Source organism: Protopterus annectens, chromosome 13.part0 (assembly GCF_019279795.1).
Source record: "Protopterus annectens isolate FY-2018-M chromosome 13.part0, PAN1.0, whole genome shotgun sequence".
In the NCBI taxonomy this organism is placed as follows: domain Eukaryota; kingdom Metazoa; phylum Chordata; order Ceratodontiformes; family Protopteridae; genus Protopterus; species Protopterus annectens.
The window spans coordinates 549652897-549675175 of record NC_056747.1 but is presented as its reverse complement, the minus strand read 5'-3'; the positions used below and the strand labels follow the sequence as shown (position 1 = coordinate 549675175).

The 22279-nt window shown below is 43.9% G+C and overlaps 1 protein-coding gene across 3 annotated transcripts in view; it reads right to left on the bottom strand.

Annotated features, from left to right (window-relative positions):
- Positions 1–221: 221 nt before the first annotated feature.
- Positions 222–22279, bottom strand: part of EIF4H (eukaryotic translation initiation factor 4H) — a 602524-nt gene continuing 580466 nt past the window's right edge. For all 3 annotated transcript variants that reach the window (XM_044054198.1, XM_044054199.1, XM_044054200.1), the window contains one exon: positions 222–2581. In XM_044054198.1, the coding sequence (XP_043910133.1) occupies positions 2442–2581 (140 nt within the window). In that variant the 3' untranslated portion in view covers positions 222–2441. The remainder of the gene's footprint in view (positions 2582–22279) is intronic.

Genomic DNA, 22279 nt, shown 5'->3' with positions numbered 1-22279 from the left:
TCCAGTGTACCAACCTACGCTATGTTACACACATTAAAGTTTCTGATGCCACCGCTACTGCATATTATGTACTTAAAAAGTCTGATGTTCGATTTTAACCTTATTCTGTAAACTTGACTTTTAAAGACATTAGGTAGTACAGCTCGCTTTACATTTACTGTAATGGGCCACAAGTTCTGTGACCCCTATATTCAATAAAAAAGTACAAATATACACATGAACACACTAATGAATAACACAATTTATTATTTTTTTATTTAAAAGATCATTCACAAAATACCATATTCATATATTTACTTTTTCATATGAAGCAGAATGTGTAAATTGTCAGAATTCCTCTTTATATTTAAAAGCAAAATTTCTGACCAAGAAGTGGAACAACATGCACACACTGAGTCCTTTTTAAAAGTTGTTTCCACATCTGGACATAAATGCTTTTACAGTCTTTCATGTGTATCTTCTGAAAAAGCCAAATTCTACTTAATGACCATACAATGCACGTCTCTTCCTAGTTACAGTAGTGTTACACAAATGGTTCTTATTTGTGAAGCAGAAAAAAACTGAAGTTATGTAAACTGCTGAGACAAGGGGCTGAAGCAGCTAAATAATTCAATACAGGTGCTACTCCATCATACAGTGAATGAGACGCCATCAAAGCTTCCAAAAGCCAGGGTTCAACTCAGTAAGACACAATATTTGTGATGCAAATGAAACATATCAGACTGCAGCAGTGTTTCTAGCTCTGTTCACACCTAACAATTAACAAAAAATATTTTAAGACTGTGAAATTATTAAAATCCAACTGAAATCACCTACCTTCATGCAAAAAAATGCTACGGCACCAAACTATCCAACCAGTCTACATTAAGAAGGAACTGATGCATTACTTCCTGTTAGCTTTATAAAAGCAAAGCTCACTCAATGGACTCCTACATTTAACTTCCCTCTTCGCAGCGTGGAAAAAAGAACAGGTCCACACAGAAGATCACACCACACAAAGCTAGCCATCAACATTGCACAACCAGTCAAGTTAACCTTGGTTCCTAAATTATGTGGCCTGGAATGCTGCTCTTTCTCAAACCACTCCTCTAATCACAACCCTCATATTAATTTCAGCAGCAAAAGCCACGATTTGTAATGCTGGCTTCTGAGATCTATTAACCAAGGACCAAGGCACAGCAAGATCATAGGTTACAATCTATCACTAGACAGTGAAGTTATGGCATCTTTGCTTTGGTGTAGCCACTAGGCTCACTGAGCGGGAAGAAGCCAGACCATTGCAGAATCAAATACATAGCCCTTGCACAACTGCTACAGTATCATAAGAGGACAGAAAACATAACAGAAATATGCAAAACTAAGGTCAAAAAAAGGACAGAGCAAGGAACCTACACTCAAATATGCAGGAAACTGCTTACAGCCAACTATAAAGTGAACAATGAATATGTCACCTAAAACTGATCAAAATGGGCAGAAAAAGTTACATTGCAAAAAATAAAAATGGAAAGTGAATTTCAGACAAACATTAACATGGCAAAATGAAGCAACATAATGATCCCCCCAAGTGGCTCACAGACTACTTTTGAAGTAAACCACATTCTTGATCTTGCATCACAAATGAACATGAGCACCAAATGATGGGATACAGTCACAGCTTGCAACACCTTGGGAATCTCATACGCTGTACATGCAGAGAGAAAAATGCCACATGCAGCTTCACGGCTTTCCCTTGTGTACTTTCCATTCAAAAGCTGCCACATACTATACACAAGAAATTTATGCAGTGTCCATATTACATTTCGCTTCTGCACACAATATTATTTCATGAAAGTTCTTTTTAGGGTCAAAAATCTTCCACCACATATAAAAGATGTCACTGACAAGCATGAGTCACTTCAAAGACTGCAAAGAACAGTGTTTTAAGGCTAACTTAGCTCATACTTAAAATGACAAAAAAAAAAGAGTGCTATTAGAGGCAGTCATCATCAGAAACAGATGCTAAACACAGAACACTTTGATTCATTCCAGAAGATTGTGAATCTGTCTCTCTTTCAGGCCCAAAGCAATACCAGATGAAGCATATGATAAATAAAAACTAGAGATATGATATATAAAGTTCAACCAAGGAAAACGAAAAACAATGCAAGAATATGTATTGCCGGAGTGAGCAGCACCATTGTTCAAAACAGATTCTACTCTGGTCAAAGCAGTTAACAGTTTTCTTACTTATGGTCTGTGATGAAAAACCATGGTATATGGGAAGCACTAGATAAAGAGAAGATGAAGTTGCATTAAAAACCACTTGTTAACAGCCGACATGCATTTCACGTGTTCTTTTGTTTCTGAGTTTTAAAGAAGGAAAAACAAACGGTCAAGTGGCAGGAATGGTAACCGCAGTACGAACATCGAGTGAGTGACTGGTGGTACCATTTTGCACAGGCTCAGTCTTTTTCTTTGCCAACTACTTCCTCCCTAGGTCTGGCACCTCCAAATATGGCAGAATGTGGGTTGGCTACTTGGTTAAGAGGTGTGCCAACTGTGCGAGGTTTAAGCTGAAGTCTGGGTCTCTGTGCTCTTTCCTCTGCAAACAAAAAGAATAAGTAGTACTAACGTATTGTGTGGATAGTCATTATAAAACAGGTGCAAAAGACTTAAGGTCATTATAAAATATGTTTAAAAGACTAAACTTTTACTGATCAAAACTAGTCTTGTGTCTACCAGACTAGTACATAAAGCAAGCTTCTTAGTTCTTACTGTAACAATCAAGTGAGCCACTACTCCCTGCAAAAGGGAATCTCTCATCAATTCCTCTGCAACCAAATTATATACACATTTTAAAAATCACAACAGGTGCCTTTTTGAAGATAGACAACTGTGCTATGGACTCTAAATCTTTTGTTTTCTGAGCTGCACACAGGAAGTGTAAAGCAAGTCAACTGGGGAATTTAGTCATCTTCAATTATAAATATGCTGTATTTTAATGTGGTTATGCAAAGCAAAGGATGAAAACAGACAATCCTTCATAAGGAGTAAAATTAGAAGTTATGTACCTACCATAACGTTCCATGTTAGTTGTCTTCTCTCGCCTTCTTTCTTGCTGGATGGGTTCGGAGCCGATCCTCGGCTCCGACTCGGCACTTGCTTTAGCTCGAGAACTCCTTTTACCAGCTCGAGGCAACCCTATATCCCATGATGCAAGGCGGAACTACCTCAGATCTCGTTTGGCAGCTAACTTACCCTGCTAAAGACTATCCTAACAGAATTAGGAACAATGGTTCCTAAAAGAAATCCTCATAACAACGCATCGGAGGAAACAATCTAATAGGAACTCTCCAAGATCTGTCCAGGCCAGGGGAAGGAGGGAGGGGCCAAGAAAGAAGGCGAGAAGACAACTAACATGGAACGTTATGGTAGGTACATAACTTCTAAATGTTAAGTTGTCAATCTCGCCTTCATTCTTGCTGGATGGGACCGCGTCCCTAGCACCTGTATCCCGGTGGCTCAATGGAACAGACTCTTGAGAACTGTGGAACCAAAACTGGCCCTATCTCTGGAGGCCAAATCCAACTTGTAATGAGAGACAAAGGTATGAGGCGTGGCCCAAGTAGCCGCTGCACAAATGGTATCAATGGGTAGTCTATCCTGAAAGGCTGCAGAAGTGGATAGACTCCTGGTCGAGTGTGCTTTTGGCTTAGAAGATAGTTGTTTGCCTCTGAGAGAGTACACATAGGAAATGGTGGAAGTCAACCATCTGGAGAAGGTCACTTTAGAAACTGGAAGACCTATCCTGTTTTCTGCATAGGAAACAAACAATTGGTCCGATTTTCTAATTTGTTTAGTTCTATGCAAGTAGTACCTGAGCTGACGATGGACATCCAAAAATGCAGTTTCTGTTCAGCTCTGTCGGAATAGTTAGGGAAAAAGACTGGTAGATCTATAGATTGGTTAATATTGGTTTGAGATACAACCTTGGGGAGAAAGGAAGGGTTAGTTCTTAACGATACCCTGTCCTTATGAAAACCAAATAAGGTGAACGAATGCAGAGAGCTTGAATCTCGAAACCCTTCTTGCAGAAGTGACAGCCAGTAAAATATAGTTTTCCACGTCAATAACTTCAAAGAACATGAAGCAGACGGTTCAAGGGAGGTAGTATCAAGGATGCCAACATTAAGTTTAGATCCCATTGCGGAGGAGGATGCTTTATAGGTGGTTTTAGGAGAAAACTCCTCTCAAAAAGGCCTTGCATAATCTATGAGACATAATGTTATTGTCATGCAAGCCAACATGATACTTGGAAATAGCAGCCAGTTGTACTTTGACTGTAGATGACGAGGATCCTGAATGAAAACCTCCGCCAGGAAATCTAAAACAGAATGTACGGGAGCAGTAAAAGGATCAATATTTCTGGAGTTTGCTCAAATCGAAAAACGTCGCCACTTGCTAGCATAAATAGTCCTAGTGGACGACTTCAAAGAAGACACTAAAATGTCTCTGACTGAGTCAGAAATCATTGGTAGCCTGGCTAGGGAAGGAAGTGGAGCAACCAAGCAGTGAGGTTGAGAGAATGAATGGCCCGGTGCTGCTGACCCGACTGGTGGATCAAAAGATCCGGAACTGGGTCCAGATGCCAGGGCTGCACCAGAAGGTGACGATGCAGAGACGGAAACCAAATTTGTCGAGGCCAATATGGAGCAATGAGGATCAATTTGGCTCTCAAAACGGTGGCTTTCTGAATGACTTGTGGAATCAAGGGAAAGGGAGGAAAAGCATAAAGAAGTCCCCCTGGCCAATCCTGGGTTAGGGAGTCTCTCAGGGGTTGACCTGGAAGGGGAAATAGAGTGAAATAGTCTGGGCACTTGTTGTTTTGAGGGGTAGCGAAAAGATTGCAACAAGGAGTGCCCCACTTCAGAAAAATCTGATCCACTACAGATTGATTGAGAGACCACTCGTGAGGCATCAGAATAGATCTGCTCAGCCTGTCCGCCAATAGGTTGGACCTGCCGGGGATGTGCGTTGCTATCAGAAACTGCTGAGAAGAGATCGCCCATTGCCAAAGTCTGAGAGCTTCTCGACATAACGGATAGGACCTGGTTCCGCCCTGTTTGTTGATGTACCAGACCACGGACATGTTGTCCGTTTGTACTGCAATAGTCCCCGTGGGAAGAAAGTCGTCGAGGGCTTGCAACGTTAAAAGCACTGCTCTCATCTCCAGGACATTTATGTGCAGATGGTATTCTATGGGTTGCCACGTCCCGTGGACCATCCTGCCCTGATAATGCCCCCCCCCACCCGATCAGAGAGGCATCCGTAGTAACTGTGGCAATTGGAGGAGGGGGAATAAAGGGTCGGCCCTGATGAAGAAGAGGGGAAGATATCCACCAGCCCAGATGAGCCCTGCATGACTGTGTGACTAAGATTTCGTGTCTCATCGGAAGATTGTGGTACGACCACTGCGTGAATAACATCCACTGCAGGAGACGCATGTGGAAGTGAGCCAGTGGTAGAAGAACAATGGCCGCAGCCATAAGACCTAGAACCTTCAGGACAAATCTGGCTTCGATCTTGTTGCTTTATAACAGATGCCGAACAAATTTTTGGATGTCCAGAATTCTTTGATCTGTTAGTCTGGCTAACATTTTGACGGTGTTTAATTCTGCGCCTATAAAGGTGATAGATTGGCAAGGCAGCAGAGAAGATTTTTCGAAATTTACTGAAATTCCCAATTTCCTGCAAAGCTGTAGGGTGTAGTCTCTGGACTGAAGAAGCTGACACTTGGTGGTGGCGGAGAGTAGCCAGTCGTCCAAATAAGGAAACACCTGGAATCCTAGATGTCTCAGGTGAGCTGTGACCACTGCCATGCATTTGGTAAACACTCTGGGGGCTGAAGTGAGGCCAAAGGGCAGTGCTCTGAATTGGTAATGACTGGTCCCTAGCCGAAAGCGGAGAAACCTTCTGGAGCATCTGTGAATCTTTATGTGATAGTACGCATCCTGAAGGTCTATAGAGCACATCCAGTTGTCCTTGCCCAGAAAGGGCAGAATGGACTGAAGCGTGGCCATCCGGAATCTTGCCTTCTTGACAAATCTGTTCAGATTGCTCAGGTCTAATATTGGTCTCCAATCTCCCGTCCTTTTGGGGACCAAAAAGAATCTTGAGTAGACGCCGGATCCTACTTGGTCTGTCGGCACTGTCTGGACGGCTCTTTTTTCTAGGAGTTTTGAAACCTCCTGTTCTGCCAAATCCCTTTGACCGGGTGAGATGTCTGGAAGGGATTGTAGAGGTACGGGAAACCTTTCGAAGGGGATCTTGTAACCCTCGGATATAAATCGACTGTACCCACTTCTCTTGGGATAGGGATTGCCAGGCTACTGGGTACAGTGAAATCCTTCCCCCGACTGCCTCCAAGGGTGGACAGTCGGGCAACACCTCAGGGATGCTGAAAAGGCTTCTCAGGAAGAGACTCCCTGTTGCCCTGGTTCTGAGGACCCCCCCTGCCTCTAGGGCGGCGTCATTATTGTTACCCCTCTGCCTCTGGGGGTAAACTGACCACGCGGTGTCCGTGTAGCTCCTTGGGCTTTACGGAACCACATCTTCCCCTTCTGACCCTTGGGATATGGTCTAGAAGGAGTGGAAAATTGGACTCCAACGGCAGAAAGAGTTTTACCGTCCTGCTCACACCTGGTCAAGGTATCCTTCACCTGAGGTCCGAACAAAGCTGAACCATCAAAGGGGTATTAGTGAAGGACGCCTTAAAGGGGTCCGCAAAAATTACACAGCCGCATCCAGGCTTGGCGTCTAAGAGCAACTCCTGTGCCTGCGGCCCTGCTCGCTCCATCGGCCGCATAAGATATGAGCCGCATGGAGGAGTTAGATATGGAATTCAGGATAGCAAGCTGTGAGGCAATCTTTTCCTGAGCCCCAGCAGCAGAAGGATCCTGGACTACTTCACCCAGTTCTTTGAGAATATCTCGTTGAAGCCTGGTGAAGTGACAAAGATAATTCAGCGAACGCATAGCAAAGGTCGCTGAAGAAAACATCCGCTTTCCATACCTGTCCATGGTCCTAGAATCCTTGTTAGGAGGATGGACAGGTACTGAAGGATCCGCCAGTTCCTTCTTAGTGGCCGCCGCCACCACCATAGCATCCACAGAGACACCTTTGGAAAGGAACTGTTTATCCGAAGGGGCCGTAATGAATTTGGATGGTCTTCTGGGGACAGGTTCCACAGAATCTGGAGCCGCCCACGCCTTCCGAGCCACTACCTGCATAAGTGGGTCGAAAGGCAGAGACACCCAGGAGGTGGAGGGTCGGGATCCAAAAGCCACCAGGTATACCGACTCATCCTCGGAGGGGTCAATGGAGGCCAATTCCCTCTGTTTGAGGAGCTCAAGGATGTCTGAAAAGGAGACATCCTCAGAGGGGGACCGTGGGGAACCCTCCGACTCATCTAAGTCGGTATCAGATGTAGTAGACTCAGGGAGTCTGTGTGTTTCCTCTTACGCCCTCTTCCGAGGGGTTCCCCTGCAGGATCAGGAGAAACCTCGGAAGAGGAGGAAATTCCCAGTGGGGAAACCTGGGGCGATGGATCCCTGGGCCTGTGAGCAAGAGGTTGGCAAGAGGCATCTGCAGGCACTGAAGAGGGAGGAGCTAGAGGGATGGACCGCTGACCAGGCTCAGAGGCCAGGACACTCCTCATCACCTCAAAGGCTCCTCTCCCTGGGAGGCCGGAACACACCCGCTCCGAAGAAACAGGAATGGCCGGCTCCAAAGAGAGAGAAGGCTCCGAGGCCGATGTCGGCGCCGAGCTTACCAAAGCCGAAGCCCCGAGAGGGAGAGCGGGGTCGGACAAGGGTCCGATGCCACTAGCCCCCTCGGAGCCGACAGTGGAAACCCGACGACCGGATCCCTCCAAGGAAGGTCTCAAGGAGGAGATCGGAGCCGAGGATGACGGAGCCGAAGGATGTATCGGCTCCGGCATCGAAACAGTCGCTGTCCCGAGAAGCTCCGGCTCCGAACTCCAGTGTGGAGTCGGAGGAGGAAGTTCAAGGATTGGGGCTATAGCCGAAGTCTGTTGAGACGGGCTATGGAGCATTTGGGCCAGTGCCTGAGACTTCAACAGCCTGCTTGCCACCCTCTCTAAATCGTGGTCAGACAGCCTGGAAGATCTCAAGATCGGCTCGATGGCTCCGCTCCGACAAAAGAGGAGACCCCGGAGCCGAGTGGATACTCAGTATAGAAGGGGACCGAGATCTCTTACGGGTCGAAGCCATCGGAGCCGAAGTCCCTTGAACTCCAGATGGAGCCGAGGATATCTCGCCCCGGATGCTGGATAAAGTGTCGGCTCCAGCCGGAGCCGACAAGGCCACAGTAGTCAGGGTATTGGAGCCGGTCGGCGCCGAACCCACTACTTGAACAGAAGATGTATCGGCTCCAGCCGGAGCCGATGTCGGCTCCGACGGAGCCAGAGCCACCGGAGGAGGCTTGGACACTGTAGCCTGAGCCTTCGGTGGCTTAGGAGGTTTTCCTGACCCTGATTTAGGAGGAGAACCTTCTGGCTTAAGTAAGCCTCGGAGGATGAGCTTATTCCTCCTTTCCTGCAGGACTCTCTGGCTAAAAGCATGACACAAAGCACAGGAGTCCTGCAGGTGCAAAGGCCCCAGGCAATAAACACAAGAAGTGTGACCGTCTGTCAGAGACATTTTCTGACAGCACTGGTCACACTCCTGAGACCTTGCCTTCCTTTGACATCCTAGGAGGATGGAAACACAAACAATCCCAACAAACACACAAATTAATCCCTTACACAAACACACAGGAAGGGAATAACCAATGGGGAATTAGGCCTGACTAAAAACTTTAGATTAAAGATTATAAAAAGTTTGAAAACAAGGGAATAGGGTGGGCTGTAACTAACTACAGACTAAACTAACACTAAAAGGGAAAAATAAACTCCTAACTAATCTTTTTCTTATTTCACAAAGAAAAAACTTACCTCAGCTGGCAAAGGAGACCTCTTTCGCTAAGCGGCAAACGAGATCTGAGGTAGTTCCGCCTTGCATCATGGGATATAGGGTTGCCTCGAGCTGGTAAAAGGAGTTCTCGAGCTAAAGCAAGTGCCGAGTCGGAGCCGAGGATCGGCTCCGAACCCATCCAGCAAGAATGAAGGCGAGATTGACAACTTAACATCACATTTTACACTAAGTGACTTCAACTTCGAAAATTCAAGTAGTTTACAAAAATATACACACTTGATCTTATGTGAATTTTTTTAAAAAGATGCCTACCACTTTTTCTACAAAACACTGCCCAAACATGGCTGGATCTAAATGACAGACTTACTCTAAACAGTACCTAGATATGGCAATGATTTTCAGTTATCAGTTTACAAAACATTCCCCTATATTACTTTTAATGCAGTTGTAAGTTTTCACTGGTTCCTAACATGGATGCACTTTTATTGGACGTTTTCTGATCAAACACTTTTCATTATATCCAGCTCCAGGTAGAGAGGGGAGAAAATCCTGACAATCTGGATGGCCTAGGTCAAAAGCACTGTAGGACCACAGTGGGAGTCAGTGGCAGACTCCAGTTTGATTGCTGTATTAGACACCTATAGCATGGAAGCAAGCGATACACAGCACCAGATCAAAAATGTGCTTGGCATCAAACTGATGACAGTAGTCTCCACGTGCATGTGCACATGGGCAGTGCTGCAGGCCCCCGCTGAACCCACTGTACAACTCAACTGCCACAGTTAGGATTACATCATCCAGAAATACCCAACAAAAGAAAAAGCAACGGCCAACCTCCACTCGAGACCAACAACAAAATAACAAAAAAGCCAAACGGATCAGGAGACTGTAACAGACCACAAGTGCCGCAATGGTGAAATGATCCAAGAATAAACGCTTTATTAAACTGCGTTTTCATCCAACAAGTGACTTCATCAGATACAAAGTGCTAAAAACACAAAATCAGCTTTTATACATATGTAATTAAAACCTATCCAATCATATCAATCCTTTAGTTTTTGAAAAAACATCAGTGTTGATACTTCCCTCTCTTATGCTTTCTACTTTGCCTTTAATGAATGAATTTAAAAACATTTTTAAAAATACAAATAAATTAAATATCATAAATAAAATGTTCATTAAAATGCTAGAACTCATTGAATCTGGCTGTTGCATTTGTTTTTTGTTCTATTCTAATATAATGTTGAACTGGGCTTGTTGATGTATTTGTTTTTGGTTATCATTTGAATCACATTTTAATGTTTATAGTGCCATCTACTGATCCTTTTTATTATGGCGGGCATTTTTGTGTTATATCTTCATTGCTTTTAATTTTAACAGGGGTAAAATAGAAATGTATTCATTTAAACCAGGGGTTTTATTTGCCTCTAGGTTTAATTGCCACCATAGTTCTTTATAGGCAATGTTTTCTTCCCAGGGACCACCTCTTATATCCACTTTCACCTGGTCCAAAACAAAAAATCTGTATTCATATTCCTTACATAATTGTGAATGTCTAAATAGTGCGTTGGTTTCTTTCTTTTTCTTAATGTCGTATGTATGCTCATAGATCCTCTTTTTCAGGGATCTCTCGGTCTTACCTATGTAAAAAGATAAACATTTTTTACAAATTACTAAGTAAACCAAGCCTCTAGACTCACAATTAAAATAACCTTTACTTTGTAACCATAGGTCTCTGCTACTTAGATAAATTTTCTCCTGGTTTGTTATAAACTCACACTGTCTACATTTTCCACATTTGTAGGTACCTACTTTGTTTGAGTTGGTCCTTTCCCCCTGTTTTCTATTATTCTTATTCCCTAATTCTAGAATGTTTTTTATGTTGGTGGAATTTTTGTACACTATCCTTGGGTTTAATTCTGAAACGCCTTCTATATCTGAAAGGGTGGTAAACTTCTCCCATTCCTTTTGAAAGACCTCTTTCACCCTTCTATTTAGGGCATTGTATTCTAAGACTAGTGCCTGGGTGTAATTTTCTTTTTTAGATGGTTCGTTGTGATTTTCGTTCACTAATTGCTCTTTTACCCCTTTTATGGGTTTAAATCTCCCCTTTCTTGTTTCAGTAACCTCACATCTAAATTGCTTTATAAACTGTTTGGGATATCCTCTCTCACTGAACATCTCCTCTAGTGTGTTACATTCCTTGGTGAAGTCCTCTTCGGTACTGGTCATCCTAGATCCCCTAACGAATTGACCTTTCACTAGATTTTTCTTACAGTGGATGGGATGTCCACTGTCAAAATGAAGGAATGAATTAACGTATGTATTTTTTCTATATACTTTGGTTTCCAGGGTATCTTTCCCTTTTACTATTTCCACATCTAAGTAGGCTATACTTGTGTGGGATGTAGTGTATGTAAATTTTAGGAAACTAGTAGTTCCTTCCATGTATTTCATAAATTCATTTAGCTTGTCCTGACCTCCAGTCCAAAAGACTATTATGTCGTCGAGGAATCTTTTATACAGTTTAAAATGTTTGGCAAAGTCTGACCGGAGAATGTATTTTTCCTCCCAATTGGCAAGAACTAAATTGGCAAAGGTAGGTGCACAGGCTGCACCCATTGCTAACCCTTGAATTTGTTGGAAAAATTCCCCTTGGTATAAAAAGAAATTGTTCCTTAGTACTGAGTCCATAAAACCTATGCACGCTACCTTGTCTTCAAATGCTAAGTTGTTATCGCCAAATACTTCTTCCTCAAACATTCTGATGCCTTCCTCGTATGGTATGGAGCCAAATAAATCTACTATGTCTATTGTTACAAATAATGTGTCTTTATCGAACATCTCCGGCCCTAATTCCCTTAATAGGTCCCAAGAATCTCTCAAGATAGCATTTTTGTTTTTCCATATATGTTTTGTCTTTGTGTCCACGAATATAGCTAAGGGTGTGGTTTTTGACCCTTCTGCTGACACTATGGGTCTGAAGGGGGGGTTAGAAATGTCTTTATGTATTTTCGGAATACCGAAAATAACTGGAATCTTTGGTTTGCTAGTTTTCAAAAAGGAGAGCATTTTTTCTTCTATGACAGTTTCTGTAACCATGTCTTCCAACATTATGTCTATCTTCTGATAGGCTATATTTATTTCGTTACGTGAAACTGCTCTGTATTTTGTTTCCTCCATTAGTATTCTGTTCATTCTTCCTTCATATTCTATTGATTCCATAAAGACAACCCCCCCTCCCTTGTCAGGCTTCATGACCCTGATCCCTTCGTTGTTTCTAAGTTCTTCTAATGTTTTTGTCTCTTGCCTATCCAAGTTATGCTTGTATCTCACATTTTTGTCTACCCTCTTAATCTCGTTTTCCATTACTTTTTCAAAATTTTTTAACTGTGCTTGAATGGGTGGATTGAAAGTGGACTTTCTCTTGAGTATTCTTTGTTCCTCGGTCACTTTTATAGTGTTTCTCTGAAGATGAAATTCTTCTTTCCTAGAAGTACATTCTACATTCATACATTTCATCCAGAAATACCCCAGAACTCCATCCATGGAAAATGGTAGATGACTAAGGGGGCTAAATCACAAGGTAGTTCTCTGGCCTTGGGAAAGAGACCATCAGTGAACACAGGGCAGCTTGGTCAAGGTGTGAATGGGTGGGTGGGATGGATGTGTGGGACGCCAGAACCTCGGGCTACTACGATGAAGGCATACCCAAGCTATTGTAAGCAGCTCAAAAACAGTAAAGTGAAATGTGTGTAAGATACTTCTGTGCCTGGCTGGATGACAGCACCAGCTGCTTAAGGTCTCACCCAGAGCAGATTAGAGACCCCACTCACCTTGAGGAATGAATGGGCACAAGATCTACTAAAGAGAGAGACTGTATGCAGACAAGTACAAGCCTGACAATGGTAATTTAAAAAGAAATGTATTTTAGTCTGACTGCTGCATCTTACAAATTAATGAGCCTGCTAATGAAATAAAAAAGGACCATAAATGTTTGCAGGCTAGGAATAATAAAATCTGAAATGCAAAAATTATGTACTTACCATAAAACGTCCCATCTATGTTGTCTAGCTTCATTTATCCTTGACAGAGGAGTCCGGTTCAGATATCAGAACTGACTTGGCTGTTACTACAGCTTGCGCATGCCTGGCATCAGTAATCGCTCATTGCAGGCTTCAGGGAATCCAAATTTATCCATACCTGGACGACTGACTAATACAAGCGGACAACAAAAGCAAGCTGGCACAAGACTTACAAAGAGTCATTTGCTTACTACAAGCCCTGGGATACACAGTCAACTTAAAAAAGTCAAGACTGATACCATCCCAAACAAGAACATTCTTGGGTGCAGAATTGGACACAGTAAAACAGATGGCATTCCTAACTGCAGAAAAACAAGAACAACTTCCTCTTTACTTCTTGGCATTAACAAAGCAGAACAAACTAACAGCAAGGAAAGTACTGCAGGCCTTGGGCTTCATGGCATCCTGCATAATCCTGGTCCCCCATGCCAGACTGCATATGAGAAAGCTACAGTGGTACCTAAAGAATTTTTGGTCTCAACACAGGCACAGCTTGGAAACCGAAATACCACTAATCCCATGCCTGAAACAAGAGTTCCTATGGTGGGCTCAGGCATGCCAGTCAAACCCAGGTTTGTCCTTCCACAACATTCAAACAAGCCAAACCATCACAACGGACGCCTCAGACCTCGGTTGGGGGGCCCACATGAACAAGCTGCTACGTCGTGGTCTGGGCCTAAACAAGGCAAGCAGTAAGAGTGGAAATCTTTATGAGGTATTTGTTTCCCACAAGTTAAACAGTTATTCACTTTTTCTGACATCGGCTGAGGCAAGAAAGAGTCCCCAACGGGGTACTTAGCTTTTTAGAAGTCTTCGAAGTAGTATTCGGTAGTAGTAATCTCTGGATCTGACCGACCGGCACTTGCGAACAGCTTCTGCTTCGGGCGCCACGCGGCAAGAAAGACTGAGGAAAATGGCGTCGGCTGATGCCTTTATACCCGAAGACCAGCAGAGATGACGTCGGGTGAAGTGCGACACCAGCCGAGGCCAGACCCAGACTTTGGAATCCGGCCGACCGAAGGGCTGCCTGACGACAGGACAACCCATTTGTAAGGACTGCAGATGCATCCTTGAAGGACATCCCAAATGGAAGCCACATCTACTTAACTTGCACAGTCACAATAATTTAAGGATATATACTCTGCTCCACCAAAAAATAAAAAATGTTTAAAGGCTGGGGGATGGAGGGAGGGGAGACAACACAGATGGAACGTTACGGTAAGTACAGAACTTCTTTATCTGATGTTGTCAATCTTCATTTTATCCTTGACAGATGGGACAGAGTCCCCAGCTACCCAAGATCTTGAGTGGACTCCCAGGAAGGATATTCCTGAGCAACATTGAACCAAAGGGCGCTTTTCCCCTAGAGACCAAGTCCAATATTGAGTGATAAAGGTATGGGGAGAAGCCCAAGTAACTGCTGCACATATATCATCCATCGAAGCTCTGGATTGGAAAACAGCCGAGGTGGCCACAGATCTTGTTGAATGGACTTTCACGGGCCTAGGCAAGGTTACTTCATTCTTATAGATAAACATCATAGACAAACAGTCTTTCGACCATTTAGCAAGCGTCACCTTGCTGACTGGCTTTGCACTGGAAAAGGAAACAAACAGTTTCTCAGATTTTCGAATGGCTTTTGTTCTGTGAACATAGAAATGTAACTGTCTGTGAACGTCTAGTCAATTTAAGGAATATTCACCTTTCCTGGAAAAGTTTGGAAAGAAAACCAGTAAATTAATAAATGAATTATTACTTAGTAAATTAATAGGTTGACTGAGGTTAGACTCAGACTACCTTGGGTAGAAAGGAGGGGTTTTGTTCGTAAAGAAACTCCATCTTTATTGAAAATCAGATAAGAAGGTTTTACACGACAAGGCCTTAATTTCTGAGATCCTTCTGGCATACATTATAGCTACCAAAAACAGCATCTTCCGAAGACAAAAATTCCAGATCACATTCAGCAGATGGTTCAAAGGGAGTATGTACTATGGCCTGTAACACTAAGTTTAGATCCAAAGGTGGTGTCATATCTTTGAAAGGAGGTTTCAACAAGTGTGTGCCTCTTAAAAATGATTTACAAAGTCTATAACAGGATAAAGAACATTCCTCCAAACCACTGTAGAAATTGGAAATTGCAGCTAATTGTAATCTGATGGTAGAAAGGAAACCTCCAGCATGAAAAAACATAGGATAAAAAGTCTAAAATATGCCCTATAGAAGCAGAAAAAGGATTAATATGTTTTTCATGGACCCAAATAGTAAATCTCTTCCATTTGCTAGAGTACGGTTTATGAGTGGAAGGTTTATGAGCTGATAAGAGGATGTGGCATACTGGGGAGGAAATATTTAAGACTCCTGGCAACTAATGGAATTGGAAAAAACACACTGTCAGTTTGAGGTTCAAAATGTCTGGGTGAACAAGTCCATCTAGACTGGACAAAAGGTCTGGAATCAGGTCCAGAATCCAGGGTTGTTGAATTAGATAAGGCCAAAGAAAGGAGAGAAAAATCTGTCGAGGGCAAAAGGAGGCAATGAGGATTACTATGCTTTCCAACCAGAGTGCTTTCTGGGGGAATTTCAGAATTAGAGGTATCTGGAGAAAGGCATATAGGAGAGGGGGGGGGCAACTGTGGAGGAGAGTGTCTCTGGGCAACTTTCCCGGAGGGGGAATCAGGGCAAAGTAATTACTGTACTTGCTGTTTGGGGGGAGGGGGGGGCAGACTGCAGCAAGGTCGATCCCATTGACAGAACATCCTTTTTGTCACTTCTGGATTGAGAGACCACTTGTGAGGCTGGAGGATACATCTGTTCTGTTCAGTTTGTCTGCAATCATACTGGAACTCCCTGGAATGTTTATTAGAAAGCAGTTGGAAGACATCCCTCACTGCCACACTCTGAGGGCTTCTCTACAAAGGGGATAAGACTTGGTTCCTCTCTTCTTGTTGATGTACCAAACTACTGACATATTTTCTCTTTGAATTGCAACTGTCCCCTGAGGAAGAGCTGTTTGAAAGGCCTGCAGTACTATAAGCACTGCTCTTAGCTCCAGGACATTGATATGCAAGTTGGCCTCAAAGGGGGACCAAGTGCCTTGGACAGTCTTGCCCAGAAAATCCCCCCTCCCGTCTGTCACTATGGTCTTGGGCTCTGGAAGAACAAAGTGGCAACTGTAGAGAATTTGTTTGGAATATGTCCACCAAAGTAGATCCCTCTTGCAATGACTGGTGATTAGAATTTGGTCAGACAAGGACTGGCAAAGGATAGACCACTGAGGAGTTAGTAGCCATTGCAGAATTCTCACATGAAACCTGGCTAGAGGGGCTAGAGTTACTGAGGTTGCCATCAACCCTAGAGCTTGCAAATCTAGTCAAGCAGGAGTCATCTTTCTGCGGATTATCTTTTGAACTTGTACTACAATTCTCTGGAGTGTCTCTGGATGAAGGAATGCTATAGTTGTCGCCGTATTTAGCACTGCCCCTATGAATTCTATATTTAGCTTTGGAGTCAACTGGGATTTCTCCTGATTTACCGTAATTCCCAGGTGGGCACAGATATTGTGCGTGTAATCCCTAGCTACTATCAACTAATGCCTGGTCGAAGCGGTTATGAGCCAGTTGTCTAAGTATGGAAACATCTGGAATCCTTGCAGTCTCAAGTGAGCTGCTACTACTGCCATGCATTTGGTGAACACCTTGGGGGCTGTTGTGAGACAAAAGGGCAGCACTCTGAATTGACAATGACTGGCTCCCAGCCGAAAGCGAAGTAACTTCCTGGAGCTTTTGTGCATTTTTATGTGGTAATACGCATCTCAAAGATTTATTGAGCACATCCAGTCATCTTTCTTCAGAAAAGGAAGAACTGACTGTACTGTGACCAACCGGAACTTTGTTTTGACAAACTGATTTGTTCAGCACACTGAGATCCAAAATTGGTCTCCACTCCTCTGTCTTTTTGGCACTAAAAAGAATCTTGAATAGGTTCTGGATCTTCTGGTCTGGTGGGACTTCTCTGATGAATCTTTTGTCCAGTAGTTTTTGAATTTCTTGTACTGCTGAATCCTTCTGATTGGGAGGAACATCAGGGATTTTTTTGTGAATAGGGGAAGGAAGGGAAAAGGGAATGATATAGCCTCTGGATATGATCTGTTGCACCCAGGAATCTGTTATGTTTAGCCAATCATTTAGGTGCAAGGACAAGCGTCCCCTGACTGCCTCCAGAGGAAGACAATCGGGCGTCTAATTCAGGAGCGCTGAAAGGGCTTACCTGGAAAAGAATCCCTGAAGCCCTGGTTCTGCAGGCCACCTCTACAGCGAGAGCGGCATCTTCTGTTTTGGCTCCTCCTTCTGCCCCTGGGGGAACTGCCTCTATGCACGTCTTGGAAAGGCCCTTGGGATTTTTTGAACCACATCTTTCCCCCAATCCTCTGGTTCCTAGAAAAGGACCTGGGGGGGGGGGCTGGAGAAACATACACCCACAGAAGAAAAGGTCTTACCAACCTTCTCACACCTGGATAAACTGAATAAAGTCTCTCTTACTTTTGGGCCAAACAAGGATGTTCTATCAAAAGCAGCATTGACGAATTAAGACTTGAATGGTTACGCAAAGTCACACAGGAGCATCCAGGGATGTCTCCTTATGGCTATGCCTGCACCTGCTGCTCTGGACATCCCTTAGGCTGTATGTGCGATTAGCCTCATGGACAAATTACACAGACTCTAGGGTGGCTAGCTGCGAAGCCAATATTTCTTAGACTCCTTTCTTTGTTCTATGGAGATAAAATCTCAGCTGTATACATTCAACAAATGAAGCATATATTATCCTTTATTGGAGAATTTTGGGAAGAAGACTGGAAGCTTGATGAACTAGTTTAAGGCAAATTCAGGAAGCTACTTTCAGAAGAAAGGAAGGGTTGGTGCAAAGACAAACCCTGTCTTTATGAAAGATTATACAAAAGGTGGCTGGGCAAGATAAAACCAGAAGTTCCAAAACTCTTCTAGCAGATGTAATAGCAACTAGAAAAATGGTTTTCCAGGACAAAAATGTTAAATCAGCTTTTACTGTGGGTTAAACCTAATTAAGGCTCGAAGAATTGTCAAATCCCATGGAGGACTTGGGTCCTTGATAGGTGGCCTTAGTAAAAACATACCTCAAAGAAGGGCCTTACATAACCTAATTAATGGAGGCCAACGACAAATGGTCTTTGCTACATGAAAATTGGAGATTGCAGCCATCTATACTCTGACTGTACAGTAACTTGTGTCATTATGAAAATTGGTGGCCAGAAATACCAAAACTGCATGAAAGGGAGCTGAAAAGGGGTGTAGGTGTCACTCGTAAACCCAGACAGATAATGGTTTCCATCTGCATGTGTACATCTTCCTAGTGGAGTCTTTTTGAGAAGATGTATGGATGTGTAAAACCTAGGAGGAAAGCCTGGACTGTCCACCATCACTGAAAGTGTAGAAACCACACAGTATGTCCATGGAAGCTACTAATGACCATAGTCTCACGCTTTGTCTGCACAAGGGATAAGAGTGAGTCCTCCCCGCTTGTTGATGTACCACATGACTGTGGTACTGTCTGTCCTGATCAGCAGAGTCCCAGGGTAGAGCAGGCCCTTGAAAGCCAGCAAGGCCTGCTGCACTGCCATCAATTCCTTTAAGTTTATGTGCAGGTGAATCTGCTGGGTGCTCCAAGTCTCCTGTATGCCCCTGCCTTCCAGATGAGCCCCCCAAGCATAATTTGAGGCGTCTGTGGTGAGAGTCTGGCTGGCAGGTGGTGGGCGGAAAGGCAGACCCTTGTTCTGAGAACAGGCTGTTGCCCACCAGAGGAACTGCATTTGTAGACAGGGAATTAAGGGAAGAATCAAGTCCAAGTCCTGTGTGTGTTGACACCAAAGATTCTTGAGGTACCATTGAAATTTTATCATATGCAGCCTTGCATATGTGATCATCAGAATACATGAAGCTATGAACCCCAGTGCTTGCAGGAATTGCCTTGCAGAGAGCTGGGTCATGCTTGCCAAGTTCTTGAAGTAAGCCAAAAGATCTTCTTGCTTCTCTTGAGGGAGGAATACCATCTGGGTGGCTGTATTCAGACTTGCTCCCAGGAAAATAATCTCCCTTGTAGGAACCAACTTTGACTTCTTTTCATTGACAGTGTAACCCAAAGAGGTGAGAATGTTCTTCACGAAGTCCAAATCCTTTTCTAGTTGTTCTGGGGAGTTTGCTTGAATGAGACAGTCGTCCAGATAAGGATAAATTTGGATGTTTCTCTGCCTGCAAAAAGCAATGGCTGGAGCCAGGCACTTTGTAAAAACTCTGGGAGCAGTAGATAAGCCAAAGGGCAGTGCAGAGAACTGAAAGTGTTGCTCCCCAGCCCTGAAGCGAAGGAACTGCCTACAACTTTCCCTTATTGGGATGTGCAGATAAGCCTCCTTGAGATCCAAAGTTACCAGCAATGAATCATTGCCCAGCATGGGTAGTAACTGTTGAAGAGTGAGCATCTTGAACTTGGGAATCACCAGAAAAGTATTTAGAATAGATGGAGCCAGAATAGGGTGCCAGGTGCCCCCTTTTTTGGGGTACCAGAAAAAGTCTTGAATAAAAACTTAGGCCTGCCTGATTTGCAGGAACTGGCTCTATAGCCCCCATGGTCAGTAGAGAAGAAATGTGATTTTCTACCTCTGCCCTGAGAGTTCTGGGTATGTCTGGGTACCCTTTCAGAGCAGGGAAGGTGTGAAAATAAAACTTGTAGCCTTAGTTTATAATACTGAGCACCCATTTGTCGTCTGTGATGGTAGACCATTACCTCTGCGAACCTGGCTAACCTTCTCCCCAAAGGAAACCCAGGGCCCACAGAGGTAGGCACAAGAAGGCCGGAGTTATTGAGAATGCTTGCTTTGGGAAGCTGGCTTAGAACTCCCCGATTTATACGAAAAAGCATGCCATTGTTTAGCCCTTTGAGGGGCAGAAGCCTGTCCTCTGGAAGATCTGAAACCCCTAGGCCTAGAGCGACCCCACTTGCCAGGATCAGGGAATGACCAATTCTTGGAAGGGTAATACCTACTGAACCGAGGAGGCTGAACCTGAAGGAAATCTTTTACAGCTTGCATAGATTTCGTCTTATCCTCCAACTTCTTCAGTACCTCCTCCTCAGCCTAATTACCAAAAAGATTGTCCTTGTGCAAAGGAACATCCAGCAATTTAGATTTAACAGGTTCAGAAAGAGGCTGCTCCCTGAGCCAAGCATGCCTTCTAATAATGGAACCAGTGGCTGCTGCTCTGCAAGAAGCCTCCAAAGTGTCAAAACCACAATGTAATGAATGCTTATTAACTACAGTGGCAGAATTCAGTAAGTCTTGTAAATCTTTGTTCTCTGACATGGAAGGAATATCCCCAAGTTTAGCCTTAATATTCTCCAAAGTATGTTGCTGATATTTAGGCATGTGAAAAAGGCAATTCACAGATCTAATGGCAAGGGTTGCAGAGGTATAGACTTTTTTACCCCACCTGTCCAAAGGCCCTAGACTCCTTATCAGAAGGAATAGGGTTTTTAGCAACAGTAGCCTTAACACCCTTGGGGCCTTGAGAAATAATCTCAGGATCAGCAGTAGAGTTTTTAAAAAGGAACTGATGAGAATCAGGAACCATATAATACTCATCAGGTTTTCTGGGGGCAGGAGGGACAACATTAGGAGTTAAAGAATTTTCCATGAAGACATCATCCACAACTCCCAAAACTGGAGGTATAGCCAGAGGCTTATGCTGTGGCAAATCCAAAAATTCCCTGATTCTCTTCTTAGACTGGGGAAAATCCTGACATTCCCATTTAAAGTGCTCTCTAATATTATATGCAAAGTATCCCCAAAATCTTCTGGCAGAAGGGATATAGTCCTCAGCATCAGAATCCTCAAAGCCAGAAAAAAGTTGAGAATTTCCTTCACCAGCAGAAACACTGGAAACCTCAGAATCTGAGATGGACAAAACATCAGGAGACAATTCCCTAGCCCTCTTGGAAGGGGGAGGATGACAGCCCCTAATCAGTGAAAGAAGATAACCAGCTATCTTTACCAATTGGGACTGAGGCACAGGAGGGGAGGCCAACGCCGGTCTGTGAGAAGGTTTGCGGTTGGAAGGTTTGCTAGCAATTCGGAGGGATTCGGGAAGCCTAGCAACTACAGAAGTATGACCTAAGGTAGCTGGTCTGGTTCTGGTCTCATGTCAAAGAGAAAAGGCGTCAAAAGCCGGTGCCTGCATAGCGGCTCCGGACCCATCTGAAAAGGTGACATGCAGAGGGTGTGAAGATGAAATAGCAGACTGCGGCATGGAGGACTCACTAAAGGTCTCGGCAGAGGCCAATGCTGAAAATCTGCTGACTGCAGGAGCTGCAAAAACAGGTCACTGACTACCGCTGGGCTGACTACCAATTTCACCGGTGTGTCGTCAACAGATTTAACCCTAGACCTGTCGCGGTCCTTGTCTTTGCGTTTCCTACGTATATCCAAGGCCGGAAGACCAGAAGACGCCATACCGCCAAACTTTGGCTAGACTCCAAAATGTTTATACAAAATCTTAGCTCTACGGCGTATGGTACGTGGGTTAATGGAGGCACAGAGATCACAATTAGGGACATCATGCTCAAGGCCAATACAAGTTATACAATAGGAATGAAAATCACGGTGCTAAATCTAATTTCCACAGGCAAGACAGTTATTAACTTTATCTGACATTCGTTAAAGCAAGAAAAGAGGATCCCCAACATGGTACTTATTTGAAGGTGTATTCAACTTGGTAGTCGGAAAGCAAAAACGGCCGACTGGCACTAGTGCGAATTGCATCTGCTTCTGGCTCCGTGGCAAGAAAGTCTGAGGAAATGGCATTGGCTGCCTCCCTTTATACCCGATGTTCTGACATCAGTTTTACAACCGACGTCAGCCAACGTCATATACCAAAGACTCTGGTATTCGGCCCGGCTGAGGTCTATCGGGAGCCAGAAAACCCATATGTTAGGATTGCAACAGTGAAACACGAAGAACATCTGTACCCTTTCTGATCATCAAGAGGCAAAGATAATGAATTTTGGTCTTTCTTCCTTGACACTTGGGATGAAATATGGTATCACAGTCATTGCACTCAAGAAACATCCCTGTAAAAAAGCAGAGAAAATTATCTGGTGCTATTATCCACCCGCCAGCCACCATAAGACTAGAGGGAGATG